Here is a 25,510-nt window from a genome sequence, read left to right as displayed (position 1 = left end):
AGAATAAGCCCCACAACCCCAGGAAATAACTGTAACCGATGTTGGAGGAAAAGTTTAAGCATTCATTAATACATGGCAGAGTGCCAGGGAGCCCTCTTTAGGGAGAAATGAGATTTTCCTTTGCTAGTAGTTGAATCAAAATAGTGAGGAAAATTTTTAGATCCAAACTAAGGCCCTTTTCCTCTCAGAAGCTGCTCTCAAATTCAAGGTGAGTACTTGGATGCACTGTGGTTCTGAATGATTTGTCAAAGAGTGTCAAACCATAATCCGGGTTTGCCTGGCAGTCTAATGGAAAACAGAGAGTCTCCATCTCCTGCCTGTCTCCTGCACTCTCTCAGTAAAGGAACTCGTAGCTATTCTCTGTTCAATGTATTATAAACATACGTCAAATAGGTGACTGGCCCTTCTGCTGAATTTAAACTTCTCTATTTTTAAAGAATGTCTTAACCATACTCAGAAATGAAGGACTCAAGAAAATGTTCAGTCTTTTATTTAAAAACTATAAACAGTCACCAAAGTAAATAAAGCCATTCTATAACATAACTGTTAGGTCTCTATTTTTACTGCACATCCTAATGACACAGCAGAAATGGTGGCTGGAGGCCTTCCACACTTTTGAGTGCTAATAGAACAGGCAATAGGCAGTTATAAATGGATACATGTCACGCCGAGGAGAAAAGACAATTTAATAAGGAAGTGAGCAGTTTCTGAGCAGGAATGTGATACAGTATTAAGAATGGAAGAATAATACAATAAAATTCCACACTATATTAAGATAGAAAAAGTAGTGAAGAAAATATCATACCTGCACATAATGCATATATAACACAGGAGAAAACCTGTATAAAATTCCATGTATTTAAACCAATTTACAAATACAAAAAAATTCTGTCCAAGCTCTGAGCTCGCACATGACAAACGTTTACAGTGGATACATGTTAGGGAAAACCAAAAAATACCTTCAAATAGTTTTTCTTCTACAAAAATGACATGAGATATATTATTCATTACTCTTTCAGCCAGCAAAATGAGTTCTAACAAGGTGTATAATACAAAAAAAGAAAAGGAAAAAAAAAAAATCACAGTTCCACAACTGTTTTGACTTTACAGCATCAGTACCTTTGCAGAAGTATTTACACAAATTTAAAGAACATTCATCCACTGCGTAGAATATATCACAATTACTTACAATTGACAGGAAAGTCTAGAAAACTTTAGGACCTACCAGTAATGCTTCTAGGACACCACAGAATGTATTTCCAGTGGCTGCAGTGGCATGAAAGGTGTTCGTTCTATTCACAAATATTTACAAGATCTATTCAGACTGGTAAATTTTTATGATAATAAATAAGTGAAAATATATTGGCTCAAGTAAGAAAACCAAGCTACTGATTTCTAAACAAAACACACAATCCACAGCTAGATATTGGTGGCCCCCTCAGAGATATGGGGTATAGGTGTGCTGAAACTTTTTTTTAATTATTCAAACCAGCTTAAACGGTTTTGTAAATATAAAAATGTGCTCCTTTTTGGATATAGATAAAAATATTTAATGCTTCTATTTCATCTGCTCATGTAGGTTTTACAATATTCCATGTATATTCCAATGTGGATGGTACTGAATTCTGATCATACCAGTTTCCATCAGGAGTTATCAGATCTGAGAGACATCCTGCAGATAAGCTGGTTGACAATCCCACAGCAGTTTTTCTTTTTTTTTTCTTTTTCTTTTTAGATTTTTTTTTAAAACAGAACAAAGGGATCACTCAGAGATCAGAATACGAAGCTTCCTCTCAGCATCATGGGAGGAGATAAAATAATTCATTCTATGGTCTCTGCTCCATTAAGACTTGGTGCTTTCTTCAGTAACGTGTGAAATGTATCCGACTTTGAGTTCCCCACTACAGAAGTGGAATTATTTTTCACTGCAGCATTTCCGAGTCTTTTTCTTGTTCTTTACTCTGAACTGTAAAGTTAAGTTCATAAAGGCATTTGGCAAGGGTGGAGGACGCTTCCATGTTACTAATGGCTAGCACTGATAGGTTGTTTTCATGTCTCTTTAACAACCTGGAAGAAAACAAGAAGTGCATCAGCATCCAAGGTCCCAGAGATGATTCCTTGCGGATTTTGCAAGTTTAAAAACTAAAAATTTAAAAGACATAATACATAGTCCCACTAAATGTAAATATAGCATTGCGAGAAGATAAAAAGGAATTTGGGAAACTAGTTACACCTATTCAATTTGCAAAGTCAACTGAGCCAAACTGAGGCATCTCAAATGGAAATGACTTCCCAGCTACTTCAATAGTAGTGTCAGAATCAGGCAACTTCTTGGCTTGTTTTTTCTTCGTGGCACCTTTCTACCAGGATAATTTGCATTAATCTCCATTCATGCTTCTAGAAAAATTCAAGTAGTATCTCTACTAGAGTGAAATTCACAGAATCAAAGAGAGGAATGGTGGTTGCCAGGGGCTAGGGGGAAATGGAAATAAGGAATTACTGATCAATGGGGATAAAGTCTCAGTTAAGCAAGATGAAAAGCTCTAGAGATCTGCTGCACACTTTGTACCTCACGGATCACCAGAGGCCCTCGGCCCGCCGGTGGGCGAACACTGCACCGTGATGTGTTGTACACCTAAACGTTTGTTAAGAGGACAGATCTCATCGTAAGTGTGCTTGGGTCAATAAAAAATTTTTTAAAATTCAGATCCTGTCAGAAAACAGTTGGAGGGAAACAAAATGGTTGTTTTTAAGAGATTAATTGAAAATAAAAATTATGTCCTAGTATGATAAAGTTTCTCTTCATTAAGTGAAAACAGGCAACATTTACCTTAACTATTATTTAAACACTACAATATTATAAAAAATTTATAAACTTACTGTGTGGTTCCACTTATATGCAATAAAAACTGTAAATATATTTTTCTTATTATTTTCTTAATTTTTCTTTTCTCTAGTTTATTATAAGATTATATTGTATATAACATATAAAATCTGTGTTAATTGACTGTTTATGTAAGACTTTCAGTCAACAGTAGGCTTTTATATATATATAATTCTTATTGATTTGAAAGAGGATGGAGACAACAATGATGGGAGAGAATTATCATCAACTGCCTCCTGCACGCCCCCTACTGGGGATTGAGCCTACAACTGGGACATGTGCCCTGGTCAGGAATTGAACCCGCTCAACCACGGAGCCACACTGGCTGGGCTATAAGATTTTGAAAGAGTCTAAAGTTTATATGCTGATTTTCAACTGTGCAAGGTAGGGGGGAGACCAGACGGTTTAGGGGTAGTGCTCAATGTTCCTAAACCCCACGTTGTTCAAGGGTCAACGTTTTGTAAAAGCTAGGTGATTGGTATATACTAGTAAGTGTTCACTGCAAAATTATTCCAAGTTTGCCTTACATGTGAAAATTTTCACATGACATATTAGAAAAACATCAGACAGCATGAGATTACCCAAGAACTTTGTGCCTTCATTAAATAATTCTGGGTAAAAGGAACTGAAAGTGAAAAGGAAAGAAATGAAAACTTCTAAATTTTGAATGACAAACATTATAAGGAAACAATAAATGGGAAAAGACAGAAATTCAAAACCAAAATTTAACAGGTGGGGACTGTAGTAATTTTTACCATAGCAAAGCAAAAGCACAGAAGAACTATAAAAAATTTGAGATTCATGAACTAAGGAGTTGAGCATATTTTCATATTTTTCTGACTATTTGGCTATTTTGTTTTTAGGTAGTTTCCTCACATAGATACTCCATAGACTGAAAAAAATGACGAAAATAAAACATTAAAATTATATCAAATATTGATCAGTATGTGGAGTAACTGAGACTCATACACTGCTGTAGGGAGTGATAAAACCTCTCAAATTGTTATGTAATAAAGTTCTAATATCCTATGAATCACCAATCCTTCATAAAAGCTCAACAGAAATCCTATATAATAAAGAGCTAATATGCTAATTAGACCAAACAGCAGAACGACCTTCCAGACAAAGCTAGGGCTGCCAGGGCCAAGCCCCTTGCACAAATTTCGTGCATCATGGGATGGATGGATGGATGAATGGAGATTATATATATGTATATATCCTGATGCACAAAATTTGAAAAAATATAGATAGCCAAAAAACATGCATAGAATGTTCACAGCAGCATTCTTCTTAATAGCCCCAAACTGGAAACAACCCATATGTCCATCAAAAGTAGAAAAATAAATTTGAGTATATTTATGCAATAGCATTCTATTCTGCAATAATATGAACAAAGTACTGCTGTATGCAATAACATGAATTAGTCTCACAAACAATACTGAGTGAGAAAAAAAAAAAGCAAGAGAGAATATATACTATATGATTCTACTTATATAAAGTTCAAAATCAGGCAAAATTAATCTGTGGTGTTCTGGACTGGAAGAGTGATCCGACAGAAGACAACGGGATCAAGACTGGCAGGGACTCAGAGGGGCTCGGTGGAGAGCTGGTTATATGGGGGTTCAGTCTGTGGTAATTCACTGGGCTTTCCTCTTCTGTGTTTTATACTTTTCTTTAGACATACCTTATTTCACAAGTTTACTTAACAACTCTTTAAATGAACTATGAAATTTCTATGAAAGGAAGTCATAAAAATCTTTATTTAAAAATAGTGTACAAAGTAAAATAAAAATATTTCCCCTTTATAAATACTTTGACAAAGAAAAAAGCATTGTTTCAATATCTTAATAAAATCGTATTTTCCAAACTGACAGTCACATATTAAAAAATATTATTTATTTTTATGTCATAATAATAAAACTAGGAAGACTAAATTTAAGTCACCAGGATGACTTTAAGGTAATAATTTCACTTAAAAACATTTTTTTAATTATTGATTTGAGAGAGAGAGAAAGAAACATCAATGAGAGAATCATTGATCAATCAGCTGCCTCCTGCACACCTCACACTGGGGACTGAGTCTGCAACTTGGGCATGTGCCCTGACTGGGAATCAAACCATGACCCTGTTTCATAGGTGAACCTCCAACCACTGAGCCATACCTTCTGGGTACAATTTCACTTTTTATATAAATTAGTATCTTTTATTTGGGGAGGATTTACAAAAATTAAATAAAGCACTCACTAGATAAAAACTGAAATGTCTGTTTTGTTGTAGGAAATTATACTTTTACTTTCATATTTCAAAAGTTCTTTTTGATATGTTTAACAAAGCATAAACATTGTGTCATTTTAATGCACTTAATAGGTAATGTGAAATAGTTTTTAAATACCATTATTGAAAACAATTTAAGACACAAATCAGGAGTTTAAACACAAGTGTATCTCCTTCAGCTTCCAAAATAAATACATTTCCTGGAGAAAGTAAACCAGAAAGGCTTAAAACTTACAGTGACAGACACGGGGAAGGTTAGGAGGCGATCAATAGGACAAAACCCGAGACTGGGTGAAAGTGAACACACATGAACACAGGGATAGCTGCCTGGCCTCTCCCCCTTTCTGTTTCCAGAACGCAGGACCTCACAGAGGCTCTGACCCAAACTGCCCACCTCCAATGGCAAGAAAATCAGAGATTCTTCTCTGGAGAAACAATCTTTCTATAGAAACTGACATTTGGGGTAGAAGTGGGCTTCTAATAAACCATCTGGTTTACCAGGGGTCATCCTAAAATAGCAATCACCAGTGACAGGTGGAGTCCCACACCCAGAGGGTCCAACTAGTTTTTTAAAATTTTACTCTTATGAAGTAAAGCCAAGGAATTTCAGATGTTCAAGGAATTTCAAGGAAATGGCAACTATACTGCGAGCAGATGAAATTTTAAAAATGCTAGGAATTAAAATCCTGAGAGAAGGCACTCTCTTCAACATATGAACAGAATGTGATAATACAGCAATAACTGACAGCTCAGAAAGAGCACTTAGAAATTAAAGCAGAATAGCTAAAGCAAAAATTCAATAGACTGATGATAAAGTCAAGAAAATTTCCAGAAAACAGACAAAAATTAAAGCTGAGAGGAAAAAAAGGAAAATCCTATATAATGAGAGGAATATGCTAATTATCCATTAAGCCCTGAGGCATAATGACCAACTGTGCAATGACCGCATCAGGGATCTGCAGGAGGGTGGGACAGCCAACTACAAGCAGGCCAGAGCTCCCCCAGTTGTCAGTGCAGAAAGCTATTGGGGGGCGGGGTGAGGGGTGGGTTGGAGGAGTTCCAGAAGAGCGGGACAGCGAGCCACAAGCAGCGGAGAGCTACAAGCAGTGGTGGGCGGGTGGCCAGTTGAGGCAAGCCGCAGCAAGCTACTTGCATACGGTGCTCAGGGCTACTAGTCCATCTATAAGGGTCTAGCATCCACAAAACAGAAGTTCAAGAAATGGGAAATAGAGACGTTGTTTTTAAGAGTCTCTCTTTGCCTTTAAACTTTGCCATTTTAACCCTTTGCAGGGGACATCGGAATTCTAGCATATCACTCGGATGTCCCCTCTCAGGGGGGACATTGCAGTTTATTAGTGATTACGGGGAACTGAGTTAATTCAATGTACAATACGTGTCCGCCGCGAAGTAGCGTCGAGTAGCTGGTAGCCAATGTCCAGAATGGTTCGGAGTGCAAAGGGTTAATGATGATGTATCTTGGTGTTGGCCTCTTTGGGTTTACTTTGTTTGGGACGCTGTGCATCTTGGGCTTGAATGTCTATTTCCTCCACCAGGATAGGAAAATTTCCACCCATTATTTTTTCAAACAGGTTCTCAATCCCATACTCTCTCCTCCTTCAGGTACACCTATGATGTTGTTAGGCTTGATATTGTCCCAAAGGTCCCATAACTATTCTCATTTTTGGGAATCCTTCCTTTTTGCTTCTCTAATTGGGTGTTTTCTGATACTCTGTTTTCCAAATTGCTGCTTTGATCTTCTGCTTCATCTATAATAATCTGCTATTGATTCCTTCTAGTGTATTCTTCAATTATTCTGCATTTCTGACTGGTCTTTTTAATGGTTATATGTCCTTTCTTATGGTGTTGAAGTTCTCACTAAGTTCCTTGAGTTCCTTATAGCCATTGTTTTGAACTATGTATCTGAGTTGCTTACCTCCATTTCTTTCTTTTTTAAAAATATATTTTTATTGATTTCAGAGAGGAAGGGAGAGGGAGATAGAAACATCGATGAGAATAATTGATCAGCTGCCTCCTGCACACCCCCTACTGGGGATCGAGCCTGCAACAGGGGCATGTGCCCTTGACCAGAATTCAACCATGGACTCTTCAGTCCATAGGTGTCTGTTCTATCCACTGAGCCAAACCAGCTAGGGCTGCTTGCCTCCATTTCCTTAAGTTCATTCTCTGGAGACTTCCCCTGTTCTTTTATTTGGGACACATTTCTCTGTCTCCTCATTTTAGCTGCCTATTGGTTTCTATGTATTAGGAAAATCTGCTATATCTCCAAATCTTCATAAAGTGGCTTTATATAGTAGGTGTCTTGTAGGGCCCAATGGCACAGACTCCTGGGGTCATCCAGGCCTGGTGCTTTAGCTCCCCTCTCCCCAAAGTGGAGGCAGTGTACAACCTCCCGATGTAGTTGAGCCTTGATTGTTGTTGGTGTGTCAATGGGAAGGATTGACTCCCAGATGAATCAGCTATGAGGACTACTGTGTAGGGGCCAATCCATGGAGCAGGTCTCACTTCAGTAGGGTCATGGTGCCTGCAGAGTCCACCCTGAGTGTGTCACTTGTGGAGGTTGTTGGGTGGTTCTCCAGCATGACTGAAGCTGGCCACTGTGTGAGCTGGGTCTGTGGCGTTCTGGGAGGCACAGGCCAAGATTGGCCTCTGACTGTGCCCTGCCTAGGGCAAACAGGCATGAGCTACAGAACGATATGCAGATGGTTATCACTTATGATGGGCTTGCAGATTCCCAGGGGAAGCCATGCTGTAAACCACATGTGTCAAACACAAGGCCCGCGGGCCAAATCCGTCCCGCCAGGCCTTGCAATGTGGCCCGCACCGCGCTGTCATCACTGCACTCCGCTGCGTTTCCATCACAATGACAGTTTATGACTGTTCAGTAAACCATTCGGCCCGCGATTTAGGCTGGATTTTAGATTTTGGCCCCTTCTCTGATTGAGTTCGACACCCCTACAAACCAAAGCCATGTGTTGCTAGTGCCAAGCTTGGGGCCACTTAGCAAAAGGTACGTGGGATGCTGAGGCCAGGTGCTGCTTGTTTGGGGTTTGTGAACCTTTGAGAAAGTTTAGGAATGTCCACAGCATGAGCCAAGGCAGGCCATTTGTATGGAAAAATACACTGGAAATTGCTTGGAAGGACCCACAAGTTGGGCAATGTGGGTCTCAAGGAATAACCAGGGCAGGGCAAAGGTTATTAGCCAGAATAATGGAGACTCAGACTTGGTACCTACAAAAGGAACGATGGTCACTGCCAGCACTACTGTCTGGGATAAAGCTGCCCCTCCACCTCTCTCCCAAAACCAGATAATCCACTGCCTCCTCATGTGCCCCTGGTGCCTCTCAAGCTGCTACCCCAGTGCTGGGGCTCAGCATGAATCTGAGTAAGTCCCTGTGCAGGTTCTTTAAGATGAATGGCTGCCATTCCAGCAGCCCTCTGTCTCACTCAGCTGCAATCTCTGCTAGTATTTACAGCTAGAAGTTATGGGGATTTCTCTTTCTGGTACTGGAACCCTGGACTAGGGAGCCTGCCGTGAGGCTGGGACTCCTGGATTTCAGGATACTTCCACAGCTGAGATATCCCTCATGATGTTTAACCACCACACATGGGTGCAGGACCAGCCTGTTCTGCATCTCCATCCCACCTACCAATTCTTAAATGTTTTGTATCCATAGTTATAGCACTTCTGTTCAGGGGTGGTTCTCAATGATTGTTATTCTGTACTTTAGCTATTCTGATGTGGTCATGGAAGGATGCCAATATTGTGTTTACCTATTCCATCTTGACCAGAAGCTCTCATTTCTCTCTCTCTCTCTTTTTTTTTTTTTTTGAGGCTGAATAACATTCCATTGTATATATACACTGACCACATTTCAGTTACCCATTCATCTATTGATGGACACTGGGTTACTTCCACCTTCCAGCCAAGCTGCTATGAACAGTGGTGCATAAATGTCTGTTCAACTACCTGCTTTCAGTTCTTTTGTGTATATACCCAGAAGCATACATAATCCTACGTTCAATTTTTAGATGACTGCCATTTCATAGTGGCTGTCCCTTTTTATATTTCCACCAATAATACACAAGGGTTCCAATTTTTCCACATCTATGCCAACACTTTTTTTTTTTTTTTTTAAATAATAGTAATCCTAATGGGTATGAAGTAGTATTTCATTGTGGCTTTGATCTGCATTTCCCTAATGATTAGTAATGTTGAGCATCTTATCATGTGCTTATTATCCATTTGTTTTATCTTTTTTGGAGAAATGTCTTTTAAGTTCTTTGCCTATTTTTGTTTGTTTGTTGTTGAGTTTCAGAAGTTCTTTATATTTTCTGGATATTAACCTCTTTATCAGATATGTGATTTATAATTATTTTCTTCCGTTCTATGGGTTGTTTTTTTATTCTGTCAGTAGTAACCCTTGAATCACAAGTTTCTAATTCTGAAGTTCAATTTGTTTTTCTTTTGTTGCCTGTGCATTTGGTGTCATATCCACATGTCCAAGAACTCATTTCCAAGTCCAATGTCATGAAGCTTTATAGTTGGAACTCTTACATTTATGTCTTTGATCCATTTTGAGTTAATTTCTGTATATGGTTGTTTGCTAAAGGGTTAAACTTCATTCTTTTGTATGTGACTATCGAGTTTTCCCAACTCTTTTTGTTGAAAAGATTGTCTTTTCCTATTTGGAGAATTGGCACTTTTATCAAAAATCATTTTACCATATATGTGAGATCTAATGTCTGAGCTCTCTATTATGTTTTTTTTGGTCGTTAAGTCTGTTTTTTCCCCAGTACCACAGTTTTGATTACTGTAGCTTTGAGTAGATTTTGAAATCAGGATGTGTAAGTCCACCAACTTTCTTTTTCTAGAGTTTTGGCTATTCAGGGTCCCTTGAGATTCCAAATTTTAAAATGGATTTTTCTTTAAAAAGAGTCATTTTGATTATGAGAGGAGTTACATTGACTCTGTAGATTGCTTTGGGTAGTACTGACATTTTAACTCTATTAAATCTTCCAATCCATGAACAAAGGATATTTCCCCACTTATTTATGTCTTCTCTGATTTCTTTCAGCAATAATTTATAGTTTTCAGTATAAAAGTCTTCCATATTCTTGGTTAATACAATTCCTATGTATTTTATTCTTTTGATTTATTATAAATGGAATTGTTCTCTTATTTTTTGGATCATTCATTATTACTGTATAGAAAAGTACCATTTGATTTTTAAATAAGACCTCTGTATTATACTGATAAAAAATAAATGCATCAAAAGGAAAAGAAATACATTGCAATTCTTTAGTGCTCAGGCTTAATCAGAATGGAGGTAAACTGCATTTAAACATCTGAAACTATTCAATCATTCTGAATTTAAAAATTTAAAAATACTGAATTGCATGTTGTTTAGTATGATGTACTGTAAGAATAAAGCTAAATATCCATGTATCTTCCTTTTGTGCGGCAGGGTGTTTTTCTGTGCGTGAGCGTGAGTGTGTGTGTGTGTGTGTCTGTGTGTGTGTGTACGCGCGTTTTACTGCAAATAGAATTTGCTTCAGTCTAAGAAAAATACAAACCACACCCTGTAACATTTCACCAAGATGGGAAGTATTATCAGAGAACTATTGTATCTTGCGCAGCTATCTGATTTCCTACACTCTCTTCTCCACATATATGTTTTGCCAGATTCTTTGTCAGTAACTCAAGCAAAACTCCCCATCAGTGTAGATGTTCAGTAGTTGTTCTATATGGGGATTCCGGCCTGGACTGGGAAGGTAAAGGGAATATTTAGTGGACTGTGTTAATTCTTTTGCTTCTGCCATATTAAGATAATAGGAACTGACGAGGCCAGAAGACATTTGGGATAAAATAACAAAATCAACAACAGCATAAAAATAGTACAATGAAAACTTTTGGCCCAATAATTATATTCAAGTCAGCCAAAGTGTCTTTGCTGTAAGCTTAAGAAAGTGTAATGTGGCCCGTCTGGTATGGCTCAGTGGCATGCATACACCAAGTCACTGGTTCGATTCCTGGTAAGGGCACATGACTGGGTTTTGGGCTTGATCCACAGTTGTGGGAGGGAGGGTCATGTAGGAGGCAGCCGATCAATGTTTCTCTCTCATTGATGTTTCTATCGCGCTCTGGTTCTCTCTTCTTCTCTCTCTAAAAGTTAATAAAAACACATTAAAAATAAAAAGAATGTGAGGAAAGTCTGCATTCCCACCAGCCATGTACTAGGGTTCCCTTTTCTCCACATCCTTGCCAACACTTGTTGATATGTTGATGATAACCATTCTGACAGGAGTGAAGTTATATCTCATTGTTGTTTTGATTTGTGTCTCTTAGATGATTAGTGACTTTAAGCATATTTTATATGTCGCTTGGCTTTCTGTATGTTCACTTTGGAGAAGTGTCTATTTAGGTCCCTTGCCCATTTTTTAATTGGATTGTTTGCCTTCCTTTTGTTAAGTTGTATGAGTTACCTATATATTTCGGAAATTAACCCCTTATCAGATGAATCATTGGCAAAGTAGACTGCTGGTGGTAATGCAGACTGGTACAGTATGGAGTTTCCTCAAAAAATTAAATATGGAACTTCATTTTAGACCCAGTGATTCCACTCCCATGAGTTTATCCTAAGAATCCTGAAATAACATCAAAAAGAATATATGCACCCTTATGTTCATAGTAGTGCAATTTACAATAGCTAAGATTTGGAAACAGCCCAAGTGCCCATTAGCAAATGAGTGGCTTAAAAACCTGTGTTACATCTACACAATGTAATACTATCCAGCTGTAAAAAAGGAAGACCTCTTACCATTTGCAACAGCATGGATGGAGACGGAGAGCATTATGCTAAGCGAAATAAGCCAGTCAGAAAGATAAGTATCACATGATCTCACTCATAAGTGGAATCTAATCCACAAAATAGATCCAGAGACACAGAAGTATGGGACACACTGTTGAATCGCAGAGGGAAAACAGGAAGGGTGGGTAAAAGAGATCAACCAAAGAACTTGTATGCATGTAAGCATAACTCCTGGACAAAGATAGTAGGGTGATGAAGGCCTTGGGTAGGGGGAAATGACGGGCTAGAAGTCAATGAGGGAAAATGGGGGACATATGTAATACTTTCAACAAATAAAGATTTTAAAAAATAAGAATGTGAGGAAAAAGCCTCATGTAAGAATGTAAGAAAAAGTTTAAAATTACTTTTATAATTCCAATTGCCTATACAAATTTCAGACAGATTCTACGAAAAAATTTTGGGAGACTTCTTTTCTTCCATCTATCAATCAAATACTTACTGAATCACTATTACATTCCCAACAGTATGCTAGGCACTAAAGACACACACACACACACACACACACACACACACACACACACACAATAAATGTCCAATCCCTGCTTTCAAAGAACTCAGGTGGTAACAAGCAACGTGTGCAGTGGTAGAGAGTACCTATTGCACCCTAGGTCAGGAGTAGGTTTGTAAGAAAGATGTCAGGAAAGGAAGAGGTCACCTTGAGTTGAATCCTAAATATGAATAGGAAGTAGAGATTACCTATAATGTATTGGGCATTGGGCTAGGTGTTCAGGCTACAAATATTAATGAGAGAAAGTCAGAACATAGGTCAGTAAGGGAAAAAGGTAATATCAAAACGATTTACACAGTAATATTAAATGTTGTAAGACATGTTATAAAAATAGAGAACAACAAACTTGGTGGGGAAGAGGAACACAGCATAAAAAAGGTGGCAGCCAGAAGTTAATGTGTGAGCTGAATTATGAAGAGTTTGCAGATGTTCAATAGGCAAGTAACACAGGGAGAAGGGCATTCCAGGCAAGGAGCAATAAACAATGAGCATTGGAACAAATGTACAAAAGTGTGACATGAAAGTCTAGCATGATTAGGAATCTACATGTGCTTTAGTGTGGCTAAAACTTAAACATAGGCTACGCAGCAAAAAGAAGGGTGGGGAGGGCAAAGCAGTGAGAAGGGAGGAAGAAATCATGTTATAAATTAAGCAGGAAGACACCGGTGCTCTCAGGTGGTTACTAAACCTTCATATTTCTTTTGAAAAGCTTTATTTTTAAAAAATGAGTTATTAAGAATTTTTCTTACTCATCTGTGAGAATACTTGATACACTAAATATAGTAACTTTTGTCATTGCAAAAGTTCTTTAGTTCTAAGAGTTTTAGTCATCTTTAATTAATAAAAGTTTTAAAATTTGATATAGTCAAATTCATTGCTTTTTTTGTAATTGATACCACTGTTTTTATGTTTGGAAAATCCAGTTTTAAGGTTATTGCGAGAAATAGCATGAAAAGCAAAATGAAGAGAAGGAAAGAACTAAGGCAGATTCAAGATATATTTAGGGAATAGGAATATGAAAGAAGAGAGATTCAGGGAGAAAGTCACTATCTTCACTATCTGGGAGGCAAGATGCTTTAGAGCAGTGTTCAGCAAACTCATTAGTCAACAGAGCCAAATATCAACAGTACAACAATTGAAATTTCTTTTGGGAGCCAAATTTTTTAAACTTAAACTTCCTCTAACTCCACTTCTTCAAAATAGATTTGCCCAGGTCATGGTATTTTGTGGAAGAGCCACACTCAAGGGGCCAAAGAACTGCATGTGGCTCCCGAAGTGCAGTTTGCCAACCACAGCCTTAAAGGACAACTTTTCAACAAAGGAGATTGAGATATAGAAGGAATACCAGAGAAGCCAGTTAATCTTCAAGGGAGACAAGGTCCAAAAGGCATCAACAAAACATTTCATCTTTCAAAGACCTACAAAATCCCAAGTTTTCTCTTGGTTAAGTCCATTAGAAAGTAACTTTTAACACTTCAGTGTATTGTAGTGAATGTTAACTTTGATAGCTTCATTAAAATGCCAATTAACAAACTGGGTTTTATTCTAATTCCACATAATTCAAATCATCAACTCATTTCTTCCTCCCTAAATTTTCTCTTTAGCAGATCTACTTTTTACTCTAAAGTCTATGGCTACCAAGAAAATTAACATAGTAAAACAAGTTGAAGGAACACCTTTTGGTAGTTTCAACATCTATTTTTTTGGCTTTTAAGATATCCTGAAGGCCTGACCTTAGCATAAGTTTTTTGACATACAAAGTTCCTGAGAAAAACAGTGAATAAAGTATAGATATCTAATTTCATTACCTTATAAGAAAAGTAAAATAATCTAAATCAATTTTGGCTATGGAAAATAGATTACTCACCTGCGACCACATTCTGAATATTTACCAATATTTTTTAATATTAAGGCAGCTGTTAGTCGGATGTGTTTAGTTATTGGTCCCTCTTTTTCATCCTTAAAAAAAAAGGAAAAGAAAAGAATAAAGATCTAAATCACACAATGCTCACACCTTTACAGGAAAGGCTTTCAAGGCTTACTTACTGTAAAATCTCGAAAGACGAGGTTTCTTGATCCTCTCCGTAGAGCCATGAGGGCAGCACTGGGATGGTTCACAATGGCCTTTTGTGCTCGAGGAGTTGAGCTTGTGCCCCCTACAACTGGCTGCCTAAGTTGTCAGACAGAGAGAGAGACTGTTAGCATGCTGCTGCAGAATGACCATGACCAACCTGCCAACTGCAGGCAGATACAGGATGAGTAAAATCTCCCATGGCCCAGCATTAACATTTATTCTTTGTGTGAGCCTAGGCAAAGGGGCTCTTAGTATCAGGTGAAATTTCAAGTGTTTTATTTTCCAATTTACCAATTTTAAAGCAAACAATAGATGTTCCAGCATAAACCATTTTTAAAGTAACCGTGCTAGTAAACATGCATTAAAAATAAATACAACGTAAGTCAGATGGAAAAAAGACAAAAACAATATGATTGTACTCATGTGGGATATGAAACAGAAAGCAACGAACGAAAAACAACAATAAAAAACAAACTTATAGACACAGACAACACTATGTTTATTGTCAGAGGGGGAAGATGAAGAGGGGGAGGAGACTTAAATGTATGGTGATAGGAGAGTGGTTTTGGGGCAATGAGCACACAATGCAATATACAAATGATGTATTATAAAGTTGTACACCTGAAACTTATATAATGTTATTAACCAATGTTACCTCAATAAATTTAATTTAAAATTACAGCATAGTACCAGTTTGTGGAGTTTACATCATTGAATGTAATGTGAAGATATTAACAAATAAAAACGTTATCTGCAATTATTTTGGCTAAACAATACCAAGACTAAAATAATATTACAGAAGAATGTGTTGCCGAAAATGGTTTGGCTCAGGGGTAGAGCATTGGTCTGCGGACTGAAAGGTCCCAGGTTCCATTCCGGTCAGGGGCATGTACGTTGGTTTTGGGCACATCCCTGGTAGGGGGTGTGCAAGAGGCAGCTGGTCAATGTTTCTCATTGACGTTTCTAGCTCTCTATCTCTCTCCCTTTCTCTCTGTAAAAAAAAAAAAAATCAATAAAATATATATTTTTTAAAAAAAGAATGTACTGACATAGGTATAGGTCATCCAGAAAAAGATAGCCTATTATAATATTAGAGGCCTAGTGAATGAAAATTCATGTACTGGGGGGAGGGGGAGTGTCCCTCAGTGTGGCCCGTCTGGGAGCCTTCAGAGGCAGGAGATGACCTGGAGATCAGGGGAAGGTGACGCCCCCATCACAGCTCTGCTGCTGCCACTGCTGGCAGTGCAAGCCTCGGGCGGCCCTGGTTACCTGAGCCTCAGGCAGTTGTGGGCAGCTGGGCAGCCACCATCCAAGGATTGCTTGTACCTCTGGCTGGCCCTGGGTGGTTGCGGGACTGAGGAGACTGGGGGACTCTGGAGGCAGGCATGTGGGGCAGGACTCGCCTTGCCACATGCCTGCCGCCCCAGCGGGGCTGAGGGACTGGGTGCCACCATCTTTGTGAGGGTGTGATGGTCAATTAGCATACCGGTAGTCCTTCTTTATTAGATAGGATAAAAATATGTTAAACAACACACTTCAAACTATTTGTTATATAATCTTATTTTTCACCATTATTTAATGACTCTAATCAACCCTTTCAGTATAATTCTAACATCCTTTTTAAAACACAGACTGAAGGAATGAATTTTACCTAAAATTAGATTCAAACTACTATATATTTCCTTGGCCAAGCAGAAAATTGTATGAATACAGCTTTTGTATTCTGCTGAGGCCATGGTGGGAAGAGCACTGACTTGCATGTGAGGAAATCCTGTCTATTTCTGGTGCTGTCACTAGTTGTATGACTTCGAATATTTCAGTTTGCCCCTCTATGTTTCAGGTTTCACATTTGTAAAGTGGGGGCATTTCTGGCACTTTTTTACGTAAGTAAAATAATTCTGAATATTAAATAAGTTGATGTAAAAGCAATCTTTGAATTATAAACCAGTTTACAACTATATATGGTTGTCAAAAGAAAAGAATATATACATATATACTGTTATTAGATCTTATGCATAAACTAGAGGCCTAGCACACAAAATTTGTGCACTGGGGAGTGGGGGTCCCTCAGTCCAACCTGCACCCTCTCACAGTCTGGGAGCCCTCGGGGGATGTCCGACTGTTGTGGAGGTGAGAGAGCTCCCACCAATGCCACTGTGCTCGCCAGCCATGAGCCCGGCTTCTGGCTGAGTGGTGCTCCCCTGGGGAGCGCACTGACACCAGGAGGCAGATCCTGTCCTCTGGTGGTCAGTGCACATCATGGTGAGCACTGAGAGGCCTTAGCATTCATTAGCATATTACGCTTTGATTGGTTGAACAGCCAACCGGACACTTAGCATATTAGGCTTTGTATAGGATGACAAAGATTTTTGATTGATTGTAATCGATACACCAAATATCTCTTCCTCCAAACTTGAGCAAAACCAAACATATTCCAACATATTCTTATAAGCTACATAATATATACAAATTAAAGACAGTGAAAATTATAGGAAAAGATATTTGGTAGAAAAATGACTTTCTGTTGCCCGTAGGATAAAACTCAAACACATGATTATAGCTTATGAGACCTTTTGCTATTTACTACTTATTCTTTGGGTCTCAGTTTGGAGGTACTTTCTGTCAGTAAGCCTTCCCTGGATTGGTTTAGATGAGCTCTCATAGTTCGTTGTGGATCTCTTCATTTTAGGACTCTTAGTAAGAATTACCTACACCTTTCACTGGATGGATCTGCAGACACAAGAACAGCAAAATGTACCTTGGTCATGTATACCTCATACTATATCTTAGCGTCTAGCACAGAGAGATGCTCATTAACAGAAACTGAATAAAGTATGTAAGCAGATCCTGTAGTCTCATATTTCTAGTTCTCCTTCTAGAATATCAGCTCTGAAATTAGAGATTATGTCTTATTCTTAGAATTCCCTAGGTCTGGCACAATGCCTAGTACATTGCACTGTCTTAGTAAGTGATGGCAAATTACTTTTCACATTTCGGAGTTAAAAATATTATTCAGGTTGCAAAATCTATAACTAAGGCTCTCAGAAACTGAATAGGAGATATATAAATCTAATAAGGAACTTACAGATATCTGCAATTCAGAACTCCACTACATTCATTACAAGTATGTGAACTATAAGAAGAAATATCTGCCATTATCAAATACATGTTTAATTACTCTCAAAGAATAAAAAAATAGGGGTGGGGAAAAGTAGGTTTACAGTTGTTTGAATGGAAAATAATGCAATAATTAATAAATAATACAAGAATAAACTAGCACATTCACAACTGTAAACCTACTTTTGCCTACTCCTGTTTATAGTTACAGATTACAAAATATTTCTCATATAAATATAAAAGTGATGGTTAGAGTGTTTAAGCAATTTGAATAGGGTCACATAGCTGGTGCATGAGAGAGCTGGACCAGAACAGAGTTTCCAGTTCCTAATATTTCATTGTTAATATGTTTTGCCTACTTTCCCGATTTTTCTTTCTGTATATATTAGGTCTAGTAATAATTAATGTCGTTTTCTAATACTTTTTTAAATCGAATTTATTTAAACAATACAACAAAATTTAATCAACAATATAGTTGCCGTTGTTTTCTACTACTTGTGCCCAACGCTCAGGAAGCATTTTAATCCCTCTGTTGTAAAATTCTTGTGATTTTGATGCAAAAAATTCGGTCAATGCATTTTTGAGGCATTCTTCATTATTAAATTTTTTTCCAAGAAGAAAGTTTTGCAAAGAACGAAACAAATGGTAATCGGAAGGGGCAATATCAGGAGAATATGCAGGTTGAGGGAGAACTTCCCATTCCAACTGGCGCAGTTTTTCAGCAGTGATTCTTGCAGTATGCGGTCGTGCGTTATAGTGGTGAAGAATTACGCCCTTCCGATTAATCAGCGCGGGTTCTTTTTCTCTTAAAGCTTGGGCTAACCTTTCCAATTGGGCACTATACACTGCACTTGTAATGGTTTGGTTAGATGGTAAAAGTTCATAATGAAGAATTCCTTTAAAATTCCACCAAACACACAACATCACTTTTTTCGCATGCAAGTCAGGTTTTGGCGTGGGCTGTGGAGCCTCATTTTTGTCCAACCATTGAGGCCACCTTTACAAATTAACATACAGCACCCATTTTTCATCTCCGGTAACAATCTGCTCTAAAGACGGCAAACGGTTTTGACGAGAGAGGAGCGAACTGCAAATTGTGACTCTTTGATTATGCTTGTTGTCGGTCAACTCATGAGGAACCCATTTTCCAAACTTTTGGACTTTGCCAAGTGCACGCAATTGATTGGAAATTGCTTTTTGTGAACAATTTAAAGTTGTCGCAAGCTCTTGTTGGGTAATTTGAGGATTTTGCACCAAAAGAGCTTGAAGAGCTTCTTGATCAAAATTGGACACACGGCCTCGACCACTCTTGTCATCTAACGAAAAATTTCCCTCGCGAAATTTCTCAAACCAACGCTGGCATTTTCTGGCGCTAACTGCATCTTGACCAAGAGCACTACAGATGTTTTTTGCAGCCTCACTTGCTTTTCTTCCTAATTGGAACTCGTAAAGCATGCAGTGCCGAATATGCTCTTCACCCGCCATCTTCTTAGCCCTAGTTTTGCAACAAAAACCAAACCAAACACAAACTTTTTCAAGCAAAACTTGTTAATTGCACTTCACACGTTCTGTAGATACCACGTGTTTGAAGGTTATGTCAATACAAGTCAATGCCAAGCAAGATTTTAAACGAATGTTTAAAAACGACATTAATTATTACTAGACCCGATACAACAGGAAGTAAGCTCATGTTCCTTACTTGGTAGAAGGTTTTTGACTTCCTGCTTGTCCTGGTTCATCTTGTTTTAATCCTGCAAGCAGGGCATCCTTTGAACAGTGCTTATCCTTTTTGAGAAAGAGGAAGTAAAAGAATATGCATCAAAATCTTTAATGCAAAAGAGTTAATGACCAAACAGTATTAAGAAAGTGTACCTGTAAGTGGGTAATAAAAGAAAACCTTTGTCGCTGAAAAGGCTCACAACCTTCCCACAGACATTGCCCTGGATATACATCTTTTCCTCCATGTTCAGTCGCTGCATGGTAGAAAACCTGTGAGGGTGTCTGAAACCACCTGCAAAAAATAAACACCACAAAATTTCTGACAATGAATAAAGTCTTTATAACAGAAAACTTGCTCTTTTAATACAAAAGCCCCAGAACAATATACAGAAATATTAAGCAAATAGTGCAAGCAAATTTCAAAGAATATTTTGAAACTATCTTGAAATAAATTTCTCTGCATTTATGTCCATGTTAAATGATTACCATGAACACTTTTGGTTGTTTTCAGTTTAATGTTTCATTAATTCCCTACCTTGAATGAAGGTCAGCTAAGAATCTCTTTAAAGTAAATGAAATATCATTTTAAAACACAATAGAACATTCTTTTATATACAAATACCATTCTCTATTATACTTTTAGAAGCTGCTCAAACATTTACATATAATACACTCTAGCATATTTAATCTAACAATCTAACAATTTAAATGCTAAACATCTTGGTAGGTCTATCTTTTCATTGAATTCACATTTTGTATGTTTGTCCATGTCTTGAATTTCTCCAACATCATATCCTACTCACTCATATACCCTGAGGCTTAACGATACAAGTGTCTGAGAGAGTAAGTGGCAAATATACAACTGTGAAGAATGACAAATACCATTTCTCTTATTAATTAGAACACATAGCAATGAGAGAGAATACTGGGATGCAAACAGCAAATAATACATTGAAAGAATTCAATTACTAAGTAGTAACTCAAATATTGCACAATCAATATCTTTAAAGTTTATGGCAAAGCTCCCTTAGGATTTGATTTTTTTAAATGTCATATAAACACACATACACACATTTTAAATAGAGAACTTTTGTTGCAATGGTTTCTATTTTGTGTGTGTGTATTGTTGTTTTTTAATTCTCACCCAAGGATATTTTTTCCTTTCATTTCTAGAGAGAGAGAGGAAGGGAGGGGGTGGGCAGGGATCAAGCCTGCACTGAGGTAAGTCCCTTGACCTGAATCAAACCCGTGACCTTTCAGTCCTCCATCCAATGCTCTAACCAGAGCCAAACCAGCTAGGGCTAATAAACTTCTGTACATATGAACCAATTTTTGATGTACAGTATCTATACAATATTTTAAATTAGTAAATAACTGTAGGAAATAACTGACATTAAAATAAATTTAATAAAGAGTAAATACTGAATTATAAAGACAATGTCAAAATTATTATAGACTAGAGGCTGGGTGCATGAAATTCGTGCAGGGGGGTGCCCCTCAGCCTAGCCTGTACCCTCTTCAATCTGGGACCACTTACTGCGATCGGGCCTAAATGGGCAGTCGACATCCCCTCTCACAATCCAGGACTGCTAGCTCCCAACTGCTCACCTGCCTTTCCTCCTGATTGCCCCCAACTGCTTCTGCCTGCCAGCCTGATCACCTCCTAACCACTCCCCTGCCAGCCTGATTGATGCATAACTGCTCCCCTGCCAGCCTGTTTGCCCCTAACTGCCTCCCCTGCAGCCCTGGTACCCCCCAACTGCTCTCCTTTGTAGGCCTGGATCCCCTACAACTGTCCTCCCCTGCAGGCTTGATTGCCCCCAACTGCCCTTCCTTGTTGGCCATCTGTTTGCCCCCAACTGCTCTCCTTTGTAGGCCTGGGTCCCTCCCAACTGTCCTCCCCTGCTGGCCATCTGTGGAGGCCATCTTGTGTCCACATGGGGGGAGCCATCTTTGACCCTATGGGGGCAACTATCTTCTGTGTTAGAGTGATGGTCAATTTGCATATTACTCTTTTATTAGATATATCATTCATATTCATTTATATAAATACCTACCAAAAGTTTATTGTGAAACTATCATGGTTTGGAAAAATTCGTATTAAAATGTCCACAGTAGCCAAAGCAATCTACAAATTCAATATAATCCCTATTAAATTCCAATGGCATTTTTCACAGAAATAGAACAAACAATACTAAAATTTGTATGGGAACACAAAAGACTCCAAAGAGTCAGAGCAATCTTGAGAAAGAAGAACAAAAGCATAGGCATCATGCTCCCTGATTTCAAACTGTAAATAACAAAGCCATAGTAATTCAACAATAAGATACTGGCATAAAAACAGACATAAATCAATGAAACAGAACAGGACACCCAGAAAAAACTTATGTATTCTCAATTAATCACAACAAATGAGCCAAGGTTATACAATGGAAAAAGAATAGTCTCTTTAATAAATGGTGCAGGAAAAACTGGATAGCTCCATACAAAATAATGCAACAGGACAATAATCTTACACCATACACAAAAATTAACACAATTAACTCAAAATTTATTAAAGATTTGAATGTAAGACCTGAAACCATAAAACTCTGTGAAGAGAACATAGATGGAAAGTTCCTTGACACCAAATCAAAGGCAACAAGAGCAAAAATAAACAAGTGGGACTACATCACATTAAAAACTACACAGCAAAAGAAACAACAAAATACAAAGGCAATCTACTGAATGAAAATATTTGAAAATTATAAATCTGATAAGAGGTTGATATCCAAAATATGTAGAGAACTCATATATAATTCAATAGCAGAAAACCAGACAATCTAATTATAAAAATGCGCACAGGATCCTTATAGGAATTTTCCTAAAGAAGACATACAGTTGGCCAGCAGGTACATGAAAAGATGTCCAACATCACAAATCATCAGGAAAATGCAAATAAAAAAACACAATGAGATAACACCTCATACCTGTTAGAATGGTTTTATAAAAAGACCAGAAATAGCTAAGCCAATGTGGCTCAACTGGTTGAGCGTCGACCCAGGCACCAAGAGGCTGCCAGTTTGATTCCCAGCCGGGCACATGCCTGGGTTTCTCACTCGATCCCTAGTAGGGTACATGCAGGAGGCAGCCAATCAATGATTTTCTCTCATTGATGCTTTTCTCTCTCTCTCCCGCTGCTTTCCTCTCTATAAAAATAATCAATAAAAACACTTTTTAAAAAAGAAATAAGTGTTGGCAAGGATTGGAAAAGCAGGAATTCTCATGCACTGCTAGTGGAATGTAAATTGGTACAACCACTGTGTAACACAGTATGTAGTTTCCTCAAAAAATTAAAAATAAAAGTAGATCATATAACCCAGCAATTCCACTTTTGGTTATTTATAAAAATAAAACAAAAATATTAATTAAAAAAGATATTCAGTGTAGCATTATTTAATCGCCAAAATTTGGAAACAACATAAGTGTCCATCAATAGAGAAAATGTGGTACATATATACAATGGAATAACCTTCAGCAATAAAAAAAGAATGAAATGTTGCCATTTGGATGGACCATGAAGTCATAAATGCCAACTGAAATAAGTCAGCCAAAGAAAAATATTGTATGACCTCACTGATATATGGAATCTAAAAAACAAAACAAAAAGCCCACACAAAGTAAAACCCCAAGCTCCCAGATAAAGAGAACAGGTTAGTGGTTGTCGGAGATGGGGATGGAGGTGTGGGCAAAATGAATGAAGGGAATCAAAAGGTGCAAACCTCTAGTTATAAAATAAACAAATCACTGGGATGTAATACAAAAGTTTCAGATAAAAGTAACATTACTAAGCACATTTTTAGTTTTGGAATTTCTTTTAATTTTCAGTACCATTGTCCCCCCCTTATCCATGATTTCACTTTTCACAATTTCAGCTTCCTGTGGTCTGAAAATAGTAAATAGAACAGAAAGAAATAATGTAGTTTTAAATTGTGCACCATTCTTAGTATCATGAAATCTCGTGCTATCCAGCTCCTTCCTACCCAGACATGAATCATCCCTTTGTCCAATGTATCCATGCCCTATACACTCCCTGCCAATTAGTCATTTAGCAGCTGTCTCAGTTATCAGATTGTCATAGCATTGCAGTGCTTGAGTTCAAGTAATCCTTATTTTACTGGCTCCAAAGCATGAGTAGCAATGCTAAAAATTCAGCTATTCTAAAGAGAAGCCAAAGTAGTTCCTCCAAAAAGGTGAACGTTCTCAACTTATTAAGGAAAAAACTGTATGCTGAGGTTGCTAAGATCTATGGTAAGAATGAATCTTCTATCCATGTAATTGTGAAGAACAAAAAAAAATCCTGTTAGTTTTGCCGTTGAACCTCAAACTGAAAAAGTTCCAGCTACAGCATGTGAAAAGTGCTTAGTTAGATAGAAAAGGCATTAAACCTGTGGGTGGAAGACATGAACAAAAAATATGTCCCAATTGACAGCAATGTGTTGCATCAGAAAGCACTGAACTAGACTTCAGCAAGTGATCCTAGAAACGAATGACACTAAGCTATTTACTGCAACTGCAAGTAAGGGATGGTTATGCAAATTCAGGCGTAGGTTTAACATTCTACCATCTTAAAACATCACAAAAAGGGTGAGTCAGCACAATAAGATATTTGAGAGAGACTACAGTCATGTAACTCTTATTACAGTACTAGAGGCCTGATGCACGAAATTCGTACACTCGGGTGAGGAGGAGGTCCCTCAGCCTGGCCTGCGCCCTCTCACAGACTGGGAGCCCTCAGGTGATGTCCGACTGATGGCTTAGGCCAACTCCCTGCCATCAGTCAGACATCCTTAGTGCTGCTGGTGGAGGAGGAAGAGGCTCCTGCCACTGCTGCTGCACCAGCTTCTGGCAGAGCGGCACTCCTCCTGTGGGAGCACACTGACCACCAGGGGGAAGCTCCTGCATTGAGCGTCTGCATCCTGGTGGTCGTTCCGCTGTTCAGTCAATTTGCCTATTAGCCTTTTATTACATAGGATATTGCTATAATTGAGAAAGAGAAACATGGATTTCATTTGCACTGGACCAGCAACCTGGGTCTGTATGTGCCCTGACCAGGAATTGAACATGCCATCTTTTGGTGAATAGGACAGTGCGCCAACCAACTGAATCACTCTGGCCAGGCTGTGCCTAATTTTTTGTGTGTTTTTTTAATCGTAACTCGGGGATTTTTCCATTGATTTTTAGGGAGAGTGGAAGAAAGCGGGAAAGACAGAGAAAACATTGATGTGAGAGAAACATTGATGTGAGTAAATAGAACAGAAAGAAATAATGTAGTTTTAAATTATTGGTTGCCCCCTGCACAAGCCCAAACCAGGGCCCAGGCCAGAAAGAAGCCTGCAACCAAGGTATGGCGTGCCCTTGACTAGAATTGATCCTGGGACCCTTCAGTCCGCAGGCCAACACTCTGTTTACTGAGCCAAACTGGTCAGGGCTGTGCCTAATTTTTAAGTTAAACTTCATCATAGATGTGCATGTGTAAGCAAAAAGGTTTAAAGGGTTTGATACTATCTGTAGTTTCAGGCATCCACTGGGAATCTTGGAACATATTCCTTGTGGACAAGACAGGACCTAATGTACTCACAATGCTTTTTTTTTTTTTTTTTTTTTTTTAATATATTTTCTTGATTTTGTACAGAGAGGCAGGGAGAGAGACAGAGAGTTAGAAACATCAATGAGAGAGAGTCATCGATCAGCTGCCTCTTACACACCCCCTACTGGGAATATGCCCGCAACCAAGGTACATGCCCTTGACTGGAATTGAACCCGGGACCCTTCAGTCCCCAAGCCGACGCTCTATCCATTGAGCCAAACCAGTCTCAGCTCACAATGCTTATTAATTAGTATGAAACAAATAGACTGAAGTTGTGCTATATAAACTAAAAATTGTCACAAAAAAAGTACTTTTTATTGGGTTTTCATAATTTTTACCTAAATGTTATTAGATTAATTAAAAAGGTAAAACTGGGGCGGGTCTGGGAGATGACAAAAAAAATAAGTAAATAAAA

At 38.1% G+C, this 25,510-nt stretch overlaps 1 protein-coding gene across 5 annotated transcripts in view; it reads right to left on the bottom strand.

The window, feature by feature from the left end:
• Window positions 1–474: 474 nt before the first annotated feature.
• The window catches only part of ARID2 (AT-rich interaction domain 2), a 155,834-nt gene continuing 130,798 nt past the window's right edge, over window positions 475–25,510 (bottom strand). For 4 of the 5 annotated variants that reach the window (XM_036456167.2, XM_045587935.1, XM_036456168.2 and 1 more), the window contains 5 exons: window positions 19,620–19,758; window positions 19,447–19,532; window positions 14,603–14,726; window positions 14,424–14,515; window positions 475–2,067 (listed from right to left, as the gene is read on the bottom strand). In XM_036456167.2, coding sequence (XP_036312060.1) covers window positions 1,923–2,067; window positions 14,424–14,515; window positions 14,603–14,726; window positions 19,447–19,532; window positions 19,620–19,758 — 586 coding nt within the window. In that variant the 3' untranslated portion in view covers window positions 475–1,922. The remainder of the gene's footprint in view (window positions 2,068–14,423; window positions 14,516–14,602; window positions 14,727–19,446; window positions 19,533–19,619; window positions 19,759–25,510) is intronic. The other variant, XR_006742830.1, reaches the window with a different exon arrangement.

Source organism: Pipistrellus kuhlii, unplaced genomic scaffold, assembly GCF_014108245.1.
Source record: "Pipistrellus kuhlii isolate mPipKuh1 unplaced genomic scaffold, mPipKuh1.p scaffold_m20_p_3, whole genome shotgun sequence".
Lineage (NCBI taxonomy): Eukaryota > Metazoa > Chordata > Mammalia > Chiroptera > Vespertilionidae > Pipistrellus > Pipistrellus kuhlii.
This window is presented reverse-complemented; position numbering and strand designations above follow the sequence as displayed.